Source organism: Gopherus evgoodei, chromosome 3, assembly GCF_007399415.2.
Source record: "Gopherus evgoodei ecotype Sinaloan lineage chromosome 3, rGopEvg1_v1.p, whole genome shotgun sequence".
In the NCBI taxonomy this organism is placed as follows: domain Eukaryota; kingdom Metazoa; phylum Chordata; order Testudines; family Testudinidae; genus Gopherus; species Gopherus evgoodei.
The window spans coordinates 132590961-132609037 of NC_044324.1; the positions used below are offsets into that span (position 1 = coordinate 132590961).

The 18077-nt window shown below is 42.9% G+C and overlaps 2 protein-coding genes across 7 annotated transcripts in view; one reads left to right on the top strand and one right to left on the bottom strand.

Annotated features, from left to right (window-relative positions):
- The window catches only part of MAP3K4 (mitogen-activated protein kinase kinase kinase 4), a 151962-nt gene extending 143267 nt beyond the window's left edge, over positions 1 to 8695 (top strand). Inside the window, 4 exon segments of the mRNA XM_030556695.1 lie at positions 4269 to 4391; positions 6020 to 6126; positions 6695 to 6874; positions 8148 to 8695. Coding sequence (XP_030412555.1) covers positions 4269 to 4391; positions 6020 to 6126; positions 6695 to 6874; positions 8148 to 8168 — 431 coding nt within the window. The 3' untranslated portion in view covers positions 8169 to 8695.
- A 24-nt stretch (positions 8696 to 8719) lies between these two features.
- AGPAT4 (1-acylglycerol-3-phosphate O-acyltransferase 4) overlaps positions 8720 to 18077 on the bottom strand; it is a 129918-nt gene continuing 120560 nt past the window's right edge. For 4 of the 6 annotated variants that reach the window (XM_030556699.1, XM_030556696.1, XM_030556698.1 and 1 more), the window contains one exon: positions 10273 to 12890. In XM_030556699.1, the coding sequence (XP_030412559.1) occupies positions 12799 to 12890 (92 nt within the window). In that variant the 3' untranslated portion in view covers positions 10273 to 12798. Of the gene's footprint in view, positions 10053 to 10272; positions 12891 to 18077 lie in introns of those variants that run through there. The other 2 variants (XR_003999646.1, XR_003999645.1) reach the window with 2 other exon arrangements.

Below are 18077 nucleotides of genomic sequence, written 5' to 3' on the forward strand. Positions count from 1 at the left end.
TTTGATCACAACACCTCTATCCGTCATCCTGAGCTTATCTTTAAGAGAGGTCATTGTGTTCTTTTTCTCTTTGGGGAATGTGTTTGTATCAATCTGGTACTGGTGTTTTCTGGTACAGTAACTCCTCTCTTAACCTTGTAGTTATGTTCCTGAAAAATGCTACTTCAAGTAAAACGATGTTAAGCGAATCCAATTTCCCCATAAGAATTAATGTAAGTGAAGTGGTTTGGTGCCAGGGAAATTTTTTTCACCACACACACACACACACACACACACACGATTGTGAAGCTTGGTTGAGGTGGAGGAGTCAGAGGGTGGGATATTTCCCAGGGAATGCCTTACTGCTGAAGAACCCTCAAGGGTTAGCTCTCACACTCTACAAGGCAGCAGGAATGGAGGGAGGGGAGACAGCATGGCAGACAGACACACACACCGTGTGTGAAGGAGAGAGATGCGCTTTTCCTCTTTAAGTACACTGACCCTACACTTAAGTATACTGCCTTGTTAATTAGATCAGCTTGCTGAGACCGCAGCTGCTGCCAGCAAGCTCCCTCCATCCTGAGCCCTGTCGTGTGTCCCCCTTGCTCTGTGGAAGATGGGGGAGGGGGACACTCTGACATTAGCCCTCCTCTTCTCTTCCCCCCCCTGCGCACAGCAAGCAGGAGTGTTGGGGAGCAGCTTCAAGGCAGAGGGCAGGAGCAGGACATGGCAGTGGGGGGAGGGACAGCTGAACTGCCGGCAATTGGTGGCCTGCTGGGCAGCTGCTGCACAGGGAACTTAGGGGAGTGAGGAGCTGATAGGGAGGCTGGCAGTCCAGCTTGGTTCCAAGCCTCCACCAGCCAGCTGCAATGAGCTGCTCTTTCTGCAAGCAGTGGACAAAGCAGGCGGCTGCCAGACAACGTTAGAAAGGAGCATTGCACAACTTTAAACAAGCATGTTCTCTAATTGATCAGCAATGAAACAACATTAACCAGGAAGTGAAGAGTTACTGTACTACCCTTGGAATATGTTTCCCTGAGTGTTGTGTCTGGCACTTCTCAGGAATGTATGTTTCTGCACTGACAGGCCTGTTCTTGCTAGATTCTGTGAGCAGGGCTTGCCTCATGTTCACAGCCTGACTTGGCTTTATATCAGCAAAGTTTTGACCACTACTTTAGTTCAGGCCTCTGATACAAGGTCTTATATCTCAGGCTCTTTTTCTACTACAACAGGCAGCATCTATGGCTTCTTTGAGAAGTGTAGCCATCTCTGAAATTTGAAGGGCAGCTACCTTGGCATCAATAACATACATTTATAGAATACTATTCCTTTGTAGGGGCATCATGCTTGTTTTGGCAGAACTGTCTTACAGTCACTGTTTGGGTAGACTTCAAGCACCCACCTCCTACACATCAGCTCACTGCTGAGAGTCATCAGAAGTGGAATACATATGGGCGAGTCCCTAAAAAAAAAAAAAAAAAAAAATGGTAACTTACAGTAACTGTGATTCTTTGAGATGTGTTGTCCACATTTTTCATGACCTATGCTCCTTCCGTGCTACTATGGACATGGTAACACCTGAATTATGTATTGGCAAAGGAACTGAGGGATGGTTGGCCCTGCCCTGCCCTTAATGTCCTTTGGTGGGGGGATGGTGCAAGAACATTCAGGGCAGAGACCTGGCCCCAGTGGATACAGCTGGCCAGAAAACTGCTATCTCAAGCACAAGGGGCACGTGCAGACAAAGGACAATATATGTAGATGACACATCACTAAAAAACACAGTTACTGTAGGGTAAGTTACCATTCTTTCCCAACAGGTATAGATTCTGTTGATAATCAAAAGAAACCTATAAATGGAATTTATACATGCTACTCATGTTTTCCTTTTAGTGTTATTAAGCATATAACTTCTCTGCCTCCTTTATCTTAAATAATATCTAAACTTTGTTTCTAAATGCTTTGATAGCTGTCAAGGAACCTGCTGTCAGGAGAGTCCCAACGTCATGGGACTGCACTGCCTTTCCACAAACTGAGCATTTTCAGGACTACTTACATTTCCTTTCTGGTTTCTTGGGTTTCTTTGTGGAAGAGCTAAAAATCCACTAACTGGAGGTTGGAGAATATATGATAGGTACAGGAAACAAAGGGTCCTGCACTGCCCCCCTGTGCAACGCAGAGCAAAAGTGGGGAACTGGTGGGAGGACATAGTGCCTAGATGAGCACAAAAATATGTGTGTGTGATGTGGATAGAAGGCTAGTGAGCGTGGATAAACCTGAGACAATGCCGGGATATACCATTTGCAGGGAGCCATTTTGTTGACCCATGTGTGCCACTCATTTTCCATCAAGAAAAGTCACCACTAAAGTTACAGCATTAAGGTTTCAGCATCTCTGCTGAGAGACCACCACCAACCCGAGAGCTTCATTGTGATCACTCACTATTACTCAAGATTTTGCATGACTTGCATAGTGTGCAGCTGCTTCTATACTTGTTTGCTCTAAGTATGTGGATTGGCCCGATATTGAAATGAAGACGAATGCTGGTTACCAAGGGCCAGGTTCTCCAGTCCACTAAGTTCATTTTCCAGCTCTTAGATGAAGCAAAGTGAATTTAAGATAATTGGTGATTCCTCCTGGAGAACTCTTCCACTCCACATAGTGGGAATCTTCACTCATGAAAGGGGGCAGTGGCACAGTAGTCACCTCCTGCAAATAAGCAACGTCTCTGCCTATGGAAAAGGGACTGTATCAGGAGTGGTCTAGCGGATAGTGGTACAAAACTCCACTAACCCTGATCACTAGGGCCCTACCAACTTCATGGTCCATTTCGGTCAATTTCACGGTCATAGGATTTTAAAAATAGTCAGTTTCATGGTTTCAGAGGTTTACATCTGAAATTTCATGGTGGTGTAATCCTAGAGAGGAGGGGGAACACAAAGCACTTGGGTGGGGGTCATGGGATTGCCACCTTCACTTGTGTGCTGTGGAGCTTCCGGTAGCCGGAGGAAGTACCCGGAGGTGGGTATGATTTCCCCCTCCCCTCTCGGGGTGGTCGTGCAGGGGAAGAGGAAGTCCTGTCCCTCCCCAGCCCTGCTGGTACTAGCAGCTGGAGCCTGGGAGAAGCTAGATTTCATGGGGAAGGCCTGATATCACAATCCGTGGCATATTTTTCATGGCTGGGAATTTGGTAAGGCCCTGATGATAATGCAGTGGTATAAGCTCCATTAGCCAGGCTGGCCGTAGTGGTGAATTGGGACCCAGCTGCTTTAGATGGTAGGGTTCCATTATACTGCAGTGTCCTATCTAGCTAACTTGAACTGAGCCAATGGTGACAGGAAGGGATGCCATGGTGAGCAAGTATTAGCCCTTACTTGCAAGGGAACCCATTATACCAGTTTGAGCTCTCATTTAACAGAGCACCTGGCAGCTGGCCAGTTATGCAGCTCTCATTTTGGCAAGCTGGTAACTATTTCAGAGGTAGCATTACAGTGTTAAATTCCTTCACATTCTTAATGGAGGGCAACTTTGAATCCGTTAACCATGATAGAGGCTTTTTAAAAGTAGGGTTAGATCAGTAAAAATCCCACTAAAAATAGCTCAGAGTGTGAATGTGATTTTTGTGAAATGTGCAAGCAGCAGAGCATTCTTTCCTTTGCCAAAAGGAATTCTGCACTTATAATGGACCAGGACGCCTGAATTCCTAGGAGAGTGGTTTCATTCTTGTCAACACCCAAGATATTGTTCAGAAGAGAATGAACACTTTTAAAACGTTTGAATTTTTCATGTTTATAAAAAATTGAGTAGACATGACCATTCTGGGCTTCCCTACACAGCTGCACCACTGCATCTCATTCCTGACTGATAGTCTTGGGCCTGCCAATACAGGCAGATTTTGTGGTGAGATTAGAATGAAACTCCCCTGATTCCGTGTGCCCTAAAATGGCACAAGAACACAGGTCTCCAACATTTGTAAGACTGATGACTTAACCCACTGGGCCACCTAGCCTCCTGGACACTGTTTTGCTTTGTCATGAAATTTAATTCTTGGATCATACTGACGTGCTCTATGGACTTCATCCGTATGCCTAGCCTTAGTGTTTACAGAAGCTGCCCAGCAAAAGGCCAGTTTGTGCTAAGAATGCATTGTCTCTGGAGTACTGCCAAACACCTTTGTCACTTTCCATATGCTGTTCGTCTTAGCACACTGTGCTGAGATGTCCCAACCTCTCAATTAAGCAGAAATTTAACAAGTTTAATTTTTTTTTTATTTTGTTTGCACTTCCCAGGCGCCAATATCTTCCTTACCTCATCAGGACTGATAAAGCTGGGAGACTTTGGTTGCTCAGTAAAATTAAAGAACAACACACAGACAATGCCTGGAGAAGTGAACAGTACTCTGGGGACTGCAGGTGAGGACGAGTGTGCTGAAGTGTTATGAACATGTTTAGCTTTGACTAATAAAACCTTCTGTGGCAAGACAGTGCTGGGGACAAATTTGAGTGGAGCTTGGTGTGACCTTACCGAGGAGGGAGTGCCTGGGGCAACTTTAACTGATGAGTGTATATAGCGAGGAAGGCCCAAAGTAAGCACAACAAACGGAACAATAGTAGTATATAGCTTCTGAAAACTCACTCATATTCAGTGGAAAGTGGACATAGCTGTACTGTTCTCTTTGACTAGATAAACATCAAAACATCTTTGCCATACTTTCTGTTCTTGACACACAGATTTTTTTGCATCCCTGTTATGACTAAATACAATAGCCTAAATTAAGACCAGGGGTGAGTAGCTGCAACTCTGTGAAAGTCCCAATTATTTCAGTGTATTGAATATGGGCCCAGTCCTGTGTGTGAACTCCCACTGGGCTTGTCTACATCAGAAAGTTGCAGCGCTGGTGAGGGAGTTACAGCGCTGCAACTTAGGAGGTATACACATCTGCAGGGCACCACCAGCGCTGCAACTCCCTGTTTGCAGCGCTGGCCGTACTCCCGTTTTGTCTCGGGTGTAGAGGATCCAGCGCTGGTGATCCAGCGCTGGTAATCAAGTATAGACACTTACCAGCGCTTTTCTTGACCTCCGTGGAATAAGCAGGTATCCCAGCATACCTGAGGAAGCCTCTGGTAATCAAACTGGTCTCCTTCCCCAGCTTGCTCTCGCGTTCCCTGAACCCCGAGCAAGCAGGTCTCCTTCCCTGAGGTTTGCTGGGTGGTTCCGGGAACGCGAGAGCAAACCGCGGCGAAGCTGGTCTCCTTTCCCGGTTTGCTCTCGCGTTCCCCGAACAAGCAGGTCTCCTTCCCTGCGGTTTGCAGAGTGGTTTGGGGAACGCGAGAGCAAACCATGGCGAAGCTGGTCTCCTTTCCCGGTTTGCTCTCGCGTTCCCCGAGCAAGCAGGTCTCCTTCCCTGCGGTTTGCAGAGTGGTTCGGGGAACGCGAGAGCAAACCGCGGCGAAGCTGGTCTCCTTTCCCGGTTTGCTCTCGCGTTCCCCGAACCCCCCTTGAAGCTGCCCAACAGCGCTGCAGTGTGGCCACATCTAACACCACTTGCAGCGCTGGCCCTATACAGCTGTACTAATACAGCTGTAACAACCAGCGCGCAAAATTTTAGATGTAGACATGGCCACTGAGTGCAGCTGGAGGACTTGGGTTACAGAATTCTAGACTGCATCTGCACAGAGTGTGTAACTACATTCATAGGAGTGGCCCCTTTTTTCTATTTAAGAAGGTACCTTCCTCTGACCCCTTATGGAAATGGCATAGGGTTCTTTTGCATTGGTGTTGAATTTTTTTTAAAGCAAAGGAAAAGAACTGAAAAATATGTACTGTTTCAGCCGTGTTAACTTAAAACATTTATCCTGGGACTATTTCAGAGAAATCAAGAAGCCAGTAAATGATATCCTAAAACAGAAAGGAATCACCAGTGGTAATTGACTGCAGATGTATTGAAAAGCATTTGATGGCTCAGTTTAATCACTTTATTTAGGTACATTCTGTTCCTTCTGTTGTATAAATTGACGCCACCATATGTGTTGTTTCAAAGCATACATGGCACCTGAGGTAATTACTAGAGCTAAAGGAGAAGGGCATGGCCGTGCAGCAGACATCTGGAGTCTGGGTTGTGTTGTAATAGAGATGGTTACTGGCAAGGTAAGAACATTTCACATACCAGATTGCTTCAGAATGCTCTATAATATAGGCTCAGCCATTTATAAAAGAGGCTGGTGCAATCCTCATTGAACAGCATAAAATGGATATTCATTTATTAGTTGGTATCCCCCAAAGAAAAATCAGGTTTGCAGACTTGCATATGTTTTTATTTCCAATGACTAAGACTGCCATGGTGTTGCAGGGAGGTTGTGGAATCTCCATCATTGGAGATTTTTAAGAGCAGGTTAGACAAACACCTGTCAGGCATGGTCTAGATAATACTTAGTTCTGCCATGAGTGCAGGGGACTGGACTAAATAATCTCCTTCCAGTTCTATGATACATTGACATTTAGGGGATGGAACAGTCATTTGTTTGTGGACCTAGAGCAAGGGATATGTTTTTGTTATTGGGTCTAAATGTTTAATAACTTCTTGCCCATAGCATTTTCTCTTCCTCTTGTGTAATTTTTGGGGTGTGTGTCATCAATGTCCTGCGATCATTTCAAGACTGTCACTATGGGCTCACTTACCAAACCTTGCATTCAGCCATTATATTATGTGTTGCAGAGACCCTGGCATGAATATGAGCACAACTTTCAGATCATGTATAAAGTGGGGATGGGTCATAAGCCTCCTATCCCTGAAAGGGTAAGCCCAGAAGGAAAAGACTTCCTTTCTCACTGCCTGGAAAGTGATCCAAAGATGAGATGGACAGCTAGCCAGCTCCTTGATCATCCATTTGTCAAGGTTTGTCAAGCTGATTTAGTGCTAGGATCATAGTAGATAGGAATGAGAGATATGTGAATTCATTGAATGCATGTACAACTGGAGGGCATCGTCTCTTGATAGTGAAAATGTTAAGCCAATACTAGGCAGAACACAAAAAGTAAGACATTTTAAAACACACATGGTTTGCAGGCACTATCACATATCTGAATGAAAAGATCTTCACGTATCTTCATAGCTAATAATTTAGGTTGGTACAGCCATGAAAGCTCATGCTCCAGTACATCTGTTAGTCTGGATCTGTAAAAAGCAACAATGAGTCCTGTAGCACCTTAAAGACTATCACGGCTACCCCTCTGATAGTTGGTACATATTTTCTTAAAGGAGTGTGGCTGCAGCAAACTTGCAGTGGTGTCTCTGTACATCTTATAGTACACATTCTTCATTGAGTTTGAAGGGCTGTTACTAACTTAAACACAGATTAAAGCAGCCTTGACATGGATCTTTAAATTTTAAAAACCACCTATGAGTTTAGTGGTAGTACCAGCTGGGCTGTTAATGGGAGTCATACCTAAACTTTAGCGAGTACATTTACAATGACTTGAGTAATGCATAGATGACAGTCCATTCCCTAGCAATTTAAATAAAACTTAAATCCTGTCAAAAATATTTCTCTGGTATACAAAAATTAACGCCTACTTTCTAGTTTTGTTTTTTTTCTAGTGGTTGGGGTTGGTATTGGTATTCAAGCACCTGAAATGGAAGTGCCCTGTCCATTTCAAAGACTTTGTTGTTCAGTGGGATGTAGATTTTAGTTGGGACAGCTTATATAAATTGTATATGAACCAATCTTAACTTTTTTCATTATTTAAAGATTTTTATTAATACATTTTAAATTGTATATTAAATCAGAAAAACAAAGTAGGCCATCTATCCTCCTCAGCCACTGTTGGTCAAATTCGCTTTAAAAGCTTGCAAAGTCAATCCACACTTTCCCTTGGTGTTACTCTCTAGAGCCAGGCATGCTACAAGAAGACCATTTGTCTTATCAGATTTAGAATAATGAAATTGGATCAGTCATGTCAGCAGAAAGCACTTGTTTTGATGGGTAGAGATAGCATATAGAGGCATTAGCTTGTATCATAATATTGTCACTGAGTGTTATGAAAAGAGAGGGAGTTAAACACTATCCCCTTGGTGTGTGGGAAGAAGAGGTGACCTGATTTCTTTACTGCAATCTGTATAAATTAGACTCTCTTTAATTGTGACAATGTCTTGTGTCCTCCTTTCACAGGTTTGCACAGATGAAGAATGAAGTTACTCAACATGTGGCCTCTTGTACTCTGGCGAAGTATCTGCTAATCACTACTGTATGTAATATTTACATAAAGACTGTGCTAAGAAACAGTATAAAATTTAAACTTACCATGACTGAAGACTGCACAAGTGACAAGCGTCACTTTTACTGCTGCTCCTGTATGTTTTACTTGGCACATGTTGCTCGTGTGACAGTGTCCGCAAGTTTAAAGAAGCTGCATGTTTCAGTGAAAGTGCCATTACTACTGTATATGGACCATTACCTTTTTGTTCTTCTTTCTTTAAATGTTTCTCATTTAAGTGAGAACTGTAATGTTAATATGTAGTATTTTTGGACTTTCTAGGTTCGAAAAAAGTTGTAGTGTTATCAGGCGTTCTGGACCTTGTTTTTTAAATCTCCTATTTGAGTGCACTGACTGTGAACTTTTACTCTGTTTTTTTGCCCAGCTTCAGATTTGTTATGCAAAAGGCTGATTAATGAAATTACAGAAAAAGTTTTTCTCAATAAATGGTTTATTTTAGGAAGTTTTTTTGGTGCGGTTCTCTCTTCATTGTTGAAGATACAAATAAACATCCACTCTGAAGCATTTGAAAGGCAACAAAGCTTGGACTGAAATAACAGCTGTCTGTGCCACTGAGTTCTTCTGGATAAGTTACAAATGCCTGTTGAGTTCATCAATATGCAAGCAATGGTAAGAGTATTGAACGTTTTTACCACTCATGCTGCTTGTCAAGGAAGAATGAATTGTCCAGTGGTTACAGCTTTGTTCAATATGGCCAATGCATTTTTGGAAGTACACAGCATCTGCAGAGAGGAAAAAATACTAGAGCTTTTGATCTTACTTTGTGGTACATGCAAAGTCTCTAATCTGAACCTGAAATGTCACTGATCACCTACTTTTTGACTCCTTGTACCCTCTCTGGCTAATCTCCCCTTAGCATGTGCACAGATGACAATGGCTATTCCACTATCTATGCAGAAGGGAAATTTAGATGACACTAAGCAAGGCCTACAGGAATAACAGCCACCAATTCCTAGTTTGCATTGAACTTCCGAGCATACTTAGGACTGCTAGCAAGAAATATAGAATGCTGAGCAATGTTCAGAAAACAAAGCAAACACAGCAACATTGAGATATAGCTGTGGTACCTATTGTCAAGTGTTGAAACAAGGGAATAGTTTCCACTATTTAGGGAGATGACAACACAGCAAGTTGTATCTCTCTCTCTCGACTTTTCAAATTAAACTACACATCTGTGTTGTATTAAGCCAGATACTTCCAATAGACATGGAGGATTTGAGCTTTGGTGGTGCTGTAGAACTGTGAACAATGAGGTGATGAGAGATTAATTTTTAAAGAGAGCACAATGACTTAAGAGAATATTTTTCTGCAGACCCAGGGCATTAATCAGGCAAGAGTGCATATAAACAACAAGGAAAGAGATCCAGCTTTGTTCGAAACACGTCCAGATGCACTAAACACCCTATATAGAGAATGGATGTTTTACAAAGCTGCTGCATCTGTGGAAGATGGAAGTTCTGAAGGTAGTCAACCTCAAAGGGTTTCCTAACAGTTTTGAAACATTTCTCCACAACACAGGCTGTGGAAAGTTTACCTCCTGTATCACACTTAAGGAAGCAGAACAGCCACTCAGAGTTTTACATTCTTTACTCTGCTCTTTAGAACAGAAAAGCCAGTTGCATAACCTAATAAAAAAAATGAAAGAACCCTCCATGTTTGCCAATCAAATATACCTTTTTAAACAGGCCAGTGATGCTGGATTGAAACATCAGACTTTCAGGGTGTTGTTGCTGACTGGTTAAGAGCACCGCAGACTTCACCATAGAAATGGATACTTCTTACAAGCACTGGGACAGTATCTAAAGGCACAGTATCCACCTGAAGCTCAGAGGGGTGTTTTGAGAAACACACAACAAAAACACATTTTATTTTGCTTCACTTTAACAGCCTTCACTCCATAGCTGCAACAGATTGGGAAGGAAAATGTTAAGCAACCCTCAGTGTGTGTTTGGTATCAGCTACATTAAAAATTCCCTGCATTTCAAAGACAAGTTTTGCACTTTAACTTTTAAGTTTGTTTATACAAAAAAATAGACTACTTTTGTTAAGGCCATTGTAAAAACAAACATACAGTTGCTCAGGGGAGGGAAGTAAACACTGATGTCTGACACTGTCACTGTTTTAATACAATAAGAGGGTTTTTTTGGCAAGTACCTTTTACAGGCATTCCAGCAAAGCCACAAGAGGTACAGTGCTGATTTAAGAAACAAGGGCAGCATAATCACTTAAATTTAAGTAGAGCTTTGGAAGGTCCAGTCCTTGTGCATTCAAAATTCCCAGTTAAAATCAGTGGGACTCCTGGGAGTGCATGGAATGAAAGAGACAGATTTAAGTGCTTTAGTCTAATCTACTGTAACTCTAACTCTCTCTCAGAATAATAATTGCTATGTACTAAAACACTCCACACAAACATTTTTTCATATAACAACATTAAAATAAATACAAGGGTTGCGTGCCTAATAGCCATTTGCTGTTCAGCAGTGAGGCCCTCTCCCTACTTTGTGCTCCAGTAAGATGGTGTGAACAGAGTTTCCTCTTGCTGCCCTCACTTTCAAAATGACAGGAAGGGGCTGTGCAGCATTATGGGGGATGGTTGCGAGTCAAGTCAAGCCATGCCATGCCACAGGGTTTCTGCACAGTACTGTATTGGGCCGGGCATCTCTCATGGTGGAGTGTTCTGGTTAGTACTGTTATCCTTCTCTACCTCAGTACTGTACTATGGCAAAAGCATGCCCGCAGCCTCTATCCTCCTAAAATGGAGTAACTGCTGTGGCCATGCTGAGATGTAGAAAAGGCCTAAGAAAGCCTGCAGTTATGGGATCTTTGTTTCACTGAATGGTGTGAGCTTGGCAGGAATGCAAGCATAGGCCCTATCCTTAGCAGTGAGTTTAAAAGACCTTGTCCCTATACTACTCAGAGCTCTTTAAGGCTGTGTGAGCATGAAATCCTGATGTCTCAGCCATTGTATACCAGTAAAGTGAGCAAAATTCATCTGCCTCAGACATTCCGATTCCTTCCTTCAGATGCCACATTTTTCTAACAAACAGCCATAAGTTTCAAACCCGTTCCCTGCAACTGGCCCTCCACTAAAAAAAAGTAGCACTACCCTCACTTTCACTGTTAGAAATATTTCTCTTAAAAAGAAGATTTGAACTACTGAACAGCAAATACCTCATTCATGGAGTTCTTTGCACTGTTAGCCCTGTTTCTTTTGAGTATCCCACTGCATGGTTTCACTATCTGTTACAAATAAAACTGCTTGAGAGGCTTTCCCCAAATTCCCTTTAGAACACTCTTGGTGGGGGAGGGGGGTCCCAATAGTAAATGGCACTGTCTAGTACAGATAGAAGTTGTGGCTTGGTGAAATGCACTATGCCCAAATCTGGGAGAAAAACAGAATAGTGGCCTTCAGGTATTCATGGGTTGCAAAAAAACTTTTCAATCAGGAAATTTCCACAGGTTATGATGTTTAAAAACCAAAATGGCCCAAGGGCAGGAGAGCTAGGTTATGGTCACTGGAAACTAGGTCAACTCCATAGGGCTCTGAAATGTAAGGCATGCCCAGAAAACAACATCTAAGGAAATCATCTAGCTTCAAGTGGTCTTAAGCTGCACCCTCTGAGGCTAAGTGTAGTTATTTCTCAGAAGAGACAAAAGCAAGTGATTCCCTAACTTTGTTTTGACGACAGACATACAGCTGCCTCTTTCCTACCACTGTCTGAAGGCCCATATGTCTAAGTGTTTTGTAAGCTAAAATAATCTTATTACCTCTCCCAAAATGTAAACAGTATTCAGTCTAATCACTGCATACATCAGTGCTCTGAAGCTAATCCAAAACTGCTTAGTAATTGTAAGGAACAGTGATGTACTAGGTACGTTTGTCATGTCTAAACACCAGACCCATGTTCAAAATTCACTGGGCCAAATTCTACCACCAGTTACATCACAAAGACCCCAATCTTGCAGTGTGAGCTGGAGGAACAGACCCACATACTCAGTCCAATTCAAGCTAATGGGTGCAGGGACTGAGTGGATCTCATTGTACAATTAGGACCTAAATTGGAATAGCTCAACTGAAACCTATTTTCTGTAGGGGGCCTGGTTCAATTTGATATTTCTCTAATTGAGCAAAGTATATTGAAACAAATTATCATCAGTAAACTGATAACATGGTCTAGACATACAAAATTTCCATTTTAATTTTCTTTATGATCCATTCCATACAGCATGTTGAGAAAAACTTGTATCCCCCCACAGCCAACTGTTAATTAATTCCCATGTGGACCTATAATATCCCACTAGATGTTTTTTCTTCCAAATATAAGACACTTCATATGAAAACCAACAAAGGCCAACCTGTTCTGAAGAGGTGAGATGCAGAACACCTTTCAGCAAGTCTGAAATCTAGCCCCAGCCCCAAGGAAACAAAATGGGAGCACAAATTCAGATATGCTCCCCCTCTCACTTGAAAGAGCATGATGTGCAAGTAAAGAGTTTTCAGAAGTTGCATTTGTTCCCTCGGTATTGAAACAGTCTCTGGAGATACTACATTTGTTTCTGCTTGTTGTCATTGTTGCCGTAGGTAGAACCCTTGTTAATTTCAGTCACTCCTATCATCCATCGGACACCAACAGAAGCTGTAGAGAGAAAAGAAAAAGAAAAAGAAAATTACATAACTTGACTGCCCCCAGGGAGTGATTAAGCCACAAGGAAAAGGTTTTAAAAGGCTACATGAGGCCAACTGTATTACCTTGCTGACAACTGTAATTATAAAGCACTTTGTAAATCCATAGACCTCTGTGCTTTACAAAGGAAGGTACGTTCACTGACCGGAAATTAGAGCCATGCAGTGACTTGCCCTGGGGCAGACAACAGTTCAGGGGGAGCTGTGGAAACAGAACCCAGCCCTTGCAACCACTGGCCATGCTTCAGTCCATACGCCACTTTATACACTTTTGCATATCAGAACACTACTGCTGTTCCTGCGCTAATGAGCGCCACAGTTACAAATGTGCTAAGAACTAACCACATTTCAATAGCTGAAGTCCAGTGTCAGCTTCAATGTTCTGCATTTGAAGGAGCAAGTGTATTAATATGAGCCATTTGCAATATTTGGACTAGAAAGGAATTTCATTTCTCACAAAAATCAAGTGAACAGACTTATTTAAAGTGCATTGGAAACCCTCATTCCTTCACACTCACTAATAAATAAGCACACTGGGGTAACTTTGCTAAATACCTTCACTTTTTCAGCTAACATTGCTCCAGAATGTGTGGTGTAGTCTGGGTATCCCTTCATAGGTTATCAAAGGCTGCGTTGAAAAGATTTTCAGATGTGATCACTGCATCCTATAGCTCATTGTAGAAAGGGGAATCTGTCTCTGAAAGGGCAGGCTTAATACAGGTATTTGGTGTCTTAATGCTCAAGTGACATAGGAGCACAAGCCTCAGTGCCCAGCCATGGCACTTGGAGCCTGATCCAAAGCCTACTGCAATCATGGAACAATTTCTACTGATCTTTTGAAAAGCCCAGCCCCTGTTGTGGTTTTCACTGAAAGCGAAGGGGGAAGACCCTACACCTTTTTCATATCCATTATTTTTCTATCATCATTTGCAAGAGTATCATTAAAATTCATGTTTACCACCACAAGAATTAACCCCGAACAAATTCCCCAAGTCCAAACATCCTGCACATGGTAGTAGAGGCCAGTACTGGGGCACCCTTCGGTGAGGGGAGAGGTGGGATGGCAGCACCTACTGGCATGTAGTAGTAACCAGAATTTCCCTGCACCCCATCATTCTCCAGCTGTTTCAGCTCATTGGCGCCATTGGCAAGCAACATAACTTACATCAGCCTTTAGGCTGCTCTGGCTTATGCTTGCACACAGTAGCCCCAGGATAAGGAGAGTATAAAGGTGAACTTTACAAGGCCATGTTTGTACCCTTGCTGTGCACTCCGTGGCCACAGCAGAGCAACTGGCCCATTATCTGAGAATGTAAAAGAAAAGAAAAACAGTCATACTTAATCTAACAGCTTTGTTTAAAGGGCCCTAAGTCAATGGGAGACCTTCTCAGGGTTGGTCCCATCAGATGCTGCAGCAGCAATAAAATCAGCCAAGAAAAATGGAAGCTGAGGAAACTTTCCCATGTTACTTTAATCAACGCTAGCTTGAAAAAGTGATTTCCCCTCTTACAACACAATGGACTTATCAAGGAGCCTTACTGCATGTTTCCCTTTACCGAAATGATAAATGAGCCATTTGATATAGGTATCAACATCTCTCCCACTGCCACAACATGCCAGCCAGGTGTAAAGAAAACCCCCCAACTTCCTACACAGGGCAGTAAAAGGAAAGCATTTGCAGAATAGGTTAAGGGTTCTTGATCCAGGGCCCTGGAAATGGCCCAGCTTAAAAGATGATGGGATATGCCTTACTAAGGAGGTATTGAATACAAACATATACACTTCACTTTGTCTCTTGGAAAGGAGTGTGCAGTTACTACCCTAACAAGCTCCTGCTCCTTGATCACTGACCTACAGGGGAGTTTTGCTATTAGCCTCCGTGGGGATAAGATCAGGGTTTGAGAAAATGGGACATATTGGTCAGAAATTCCCTAGATGGTTTATAACAGGAAGAAGCACAAGCTGATTTGGCAGTAGGTCAAAAATAATCAACTGATTAATAACCATATTCCTGCACCCCAAGCATAGGGATGGCAATTCAGTCCAGCCTTTACATGGTCACACGGGTCCCTCCTCCTCAGGAGACTAAGAGGGGATATGATAGAGGTATATAAAATCATGAGTGGTGTGGAGAAAGTGAATAAGGAAAAGTTATTTGCTTGTTCCCATAACATAAGAACTAAGGGCCATCAAATGAAATAGGCAGCAGGTTTAAAACAGATAAAAGGAAGTTCTTCACGCAGCGCACAGTCAACTTGTGGAACTTCTTGCCTGCGGAGGTTGTGAAGGCTACAACTATAACAGCGTTTAAAAGAGAACTGGATAAATTCATGGAGGTTAAGTCCATAAATGGCTATTAGCCAGGATGGGTAAGGAATGGTGTCCCAGCCTCTGTCAGAGGGTGGAGATGGATGGCAGGAGAGAGATCACTTGATCATTACCTATTAGGTTCACTCCCTCTGAGGCACCTGGCATTGGCCACTGTCAGTAGACAGGATACTGGGCTGGATGGACCTTTGGTCTGACCCGGTATGGCCATTCTTATGGTTCCCATTGAAAAGACTAGGGACAAGGTCCAACAGGGGAGTCCTCACCCTTGGCCTGCTCCTGCAGATATTTTGCAGGAGGAAATGCTCAAACACCTGCTTCCAGAATGACGAATATGATTCCATTTCCCCTTCCCAGCATCCAGGCAGTTGTTTGCATAAATCCCAAGAAAAAGGGATTTGCAGTTATTCATCTGGGATCTTCTCTGGGTACCACCCCTCATTAAGATAATTCTAAGACAAATCATTAGCAGGTGCTAATTAAATTAGTTTCTCTCATATCAGAATATGAACCTCAGAGCAAGAGTTTTGTTTTTACTGAGAAGCACAGTTGGTAGCAAAAACTTATAGCACTAAGCCTATAAGAAGCATCACAGGGAGGAAAAGGCTTCTCTGACAAAAAGCTCACTCTATCCTGATCCAGCCAGCCCAAACATGAATAATTTCCTGAAGTCTTATGGGCAACCCTAGGGAGCTCAAACGATTTCACTTACTATAGTCAAGCCCTCATCAAGGTCTTTTAGCCACCAAGCATTATCTAGGAGAGAAGGAGAGACAGAGGAACAGACAGAGAGAGAGATCCGCACGCACACATGCACAATTTATTAGAAATACATGCTCTCATACTCTGTTAAGGCCCAATCCAACACCCACTCAAGTCCGTGGAAGACTTCATAAATACTGATCAAGTTGCTTATGAATTAATGATTTTTGTACCAATCTGAAGAAAGCAAGAAATAGCTCAGCATTCTTCCCTAAAGCATCAGCACATCCCTAACCAATCTGAGAAAATACAGCCAGCATGACCAAAAGCAGTGGCTACCTCTTGTCCACCCTTACAGTCAAGGCCACCTCAACTAACTTTACTGATGGGGAGAAATTAAAAATAACCAGTTTCTTTTTTGCTGGAAGTATTCCCTGACTGGTTTGCCCAAGTTGGCAAGACAGGGCCAACAATGGTTCACAAGAATTGTTCATTTGAAACATCGCTGAATAAAGTAAAATCCTTTTGTTGAGAAAGGCACATGGGAAAGTCAAAAGGGAGCATTTTGCCTACAGGCTTGATTTCTAAAAGGAGACGGAAGGAAAAAAATAAGGTACAATAGGACTTTTTCAAAATCTCTTCAAGAGATGAATCTATAGGCTGGAAATAAGCTTGCAGGACACCCTCATGTAGGAAGGCATTAAAAGAAGAGACCAGAAACTGCAGACCTTTACAGCTAACCTCAGTAGTTGGAAAGACTGTAAAGTCATTGATTTCAGACAAAAATAGGAAAATAAGTGTACAAGCACCACAATGATAGTGAATATGGATTCAAAGCGAAGTTCAGAATTAAATAATTCCTTTTAAAAACCACAGTTTGAACCTCCAAGGATGAAGCCACAGATCTACCTGAACCTTCAAAACAGGTTTCATCAGTGGAAGGATGTTGTAGTAGTTGGATCAGGCGAATGACATAAGACTGCTGGGTTCTTTTCCGAGCTTCCCCCACAACTCACCAAGTAACCAAATTCTACACTAATTTACACCCCCACTGATGTAATGGAGAGTAAGTCCACGGATAATTTGACACATTGCACTTAATTTTACCAATCTGTAAAAAAGACCAACAACAAACAACAATAGACCAGGCTGCGGTATAGTGAGGTTCACCAATTATATGGGATACCCTTTGAGCTTCTTGGACAAAAGGCTAAGTATTTCCTTCTAAAATGTTGCATAGAGTGTGCGCTAGGGTAAAATGTTACAGGAGCAAAATCCCAAGTGAAGGGCTGGTGGAATGAAATGTCCAGCCCCACCTCCTCCTGCTCCCTTTCAGGCAGCTATTGCCCACAGGGAGATCCATGGTCCTCAGCGATGCTGCTCTATATTTCTGCACAGCAACACATGGTAGGGAAGAGAGAAGCTGCCTTGAGGTGACCTCGCTCGTGCAGAGACAGGCCGCGCTCTCACTCTGACTGGAAAACGCCAGTAACGCAATGAGGACTCAGTTCAACCAAACAAAATGGCAACAATGATTTTGGCTTCAAATGGTCAAGAGCTGGGAAACAGAGTGGAGAGGAAGAACTAGAGCAGGACAAGTGAGCTGGGATAATGACAGAAACTCAAATCATCACTGCGGTGTCTGGCAACAACAACAACAAAAAAAGGAAATCAGCATGTGGAGCTGTATAAACAGAACATAAATCAGGGCGATTGTTATGGCAACCAATCAAACTACTTCCCAGGGCTTTTACACAGTTGTGGGCGCAGTGCTGTACCTGCTACAGGAAGGCTACTGCAGAATTGAAGAAGGTACAGTAGAGGGGAGTTAGAAGGATGACAGGGTTGGACGGGAGTGAGGTAGTCATGCTTAAGAGATTATTAAGAAGTGCTCAGTTCTGAGGTTTATGTGGAGTAGATGGATCTCAAAAGCTGCCTGGGGAGAGTGGAGGGGACAGAAAGGAAAAGAAATAATAGCCCAGCACTTGATCCTCTGAAGGCAACGCTGCATGGACAGGGACTCGTATTTAATCCCCAAAGGCCAGATTCTCTTTACTGAAGTTCTCACCCTGAGCCCAGTAGCAAACAGAGCAAAAGGGGTTTGTTCAAA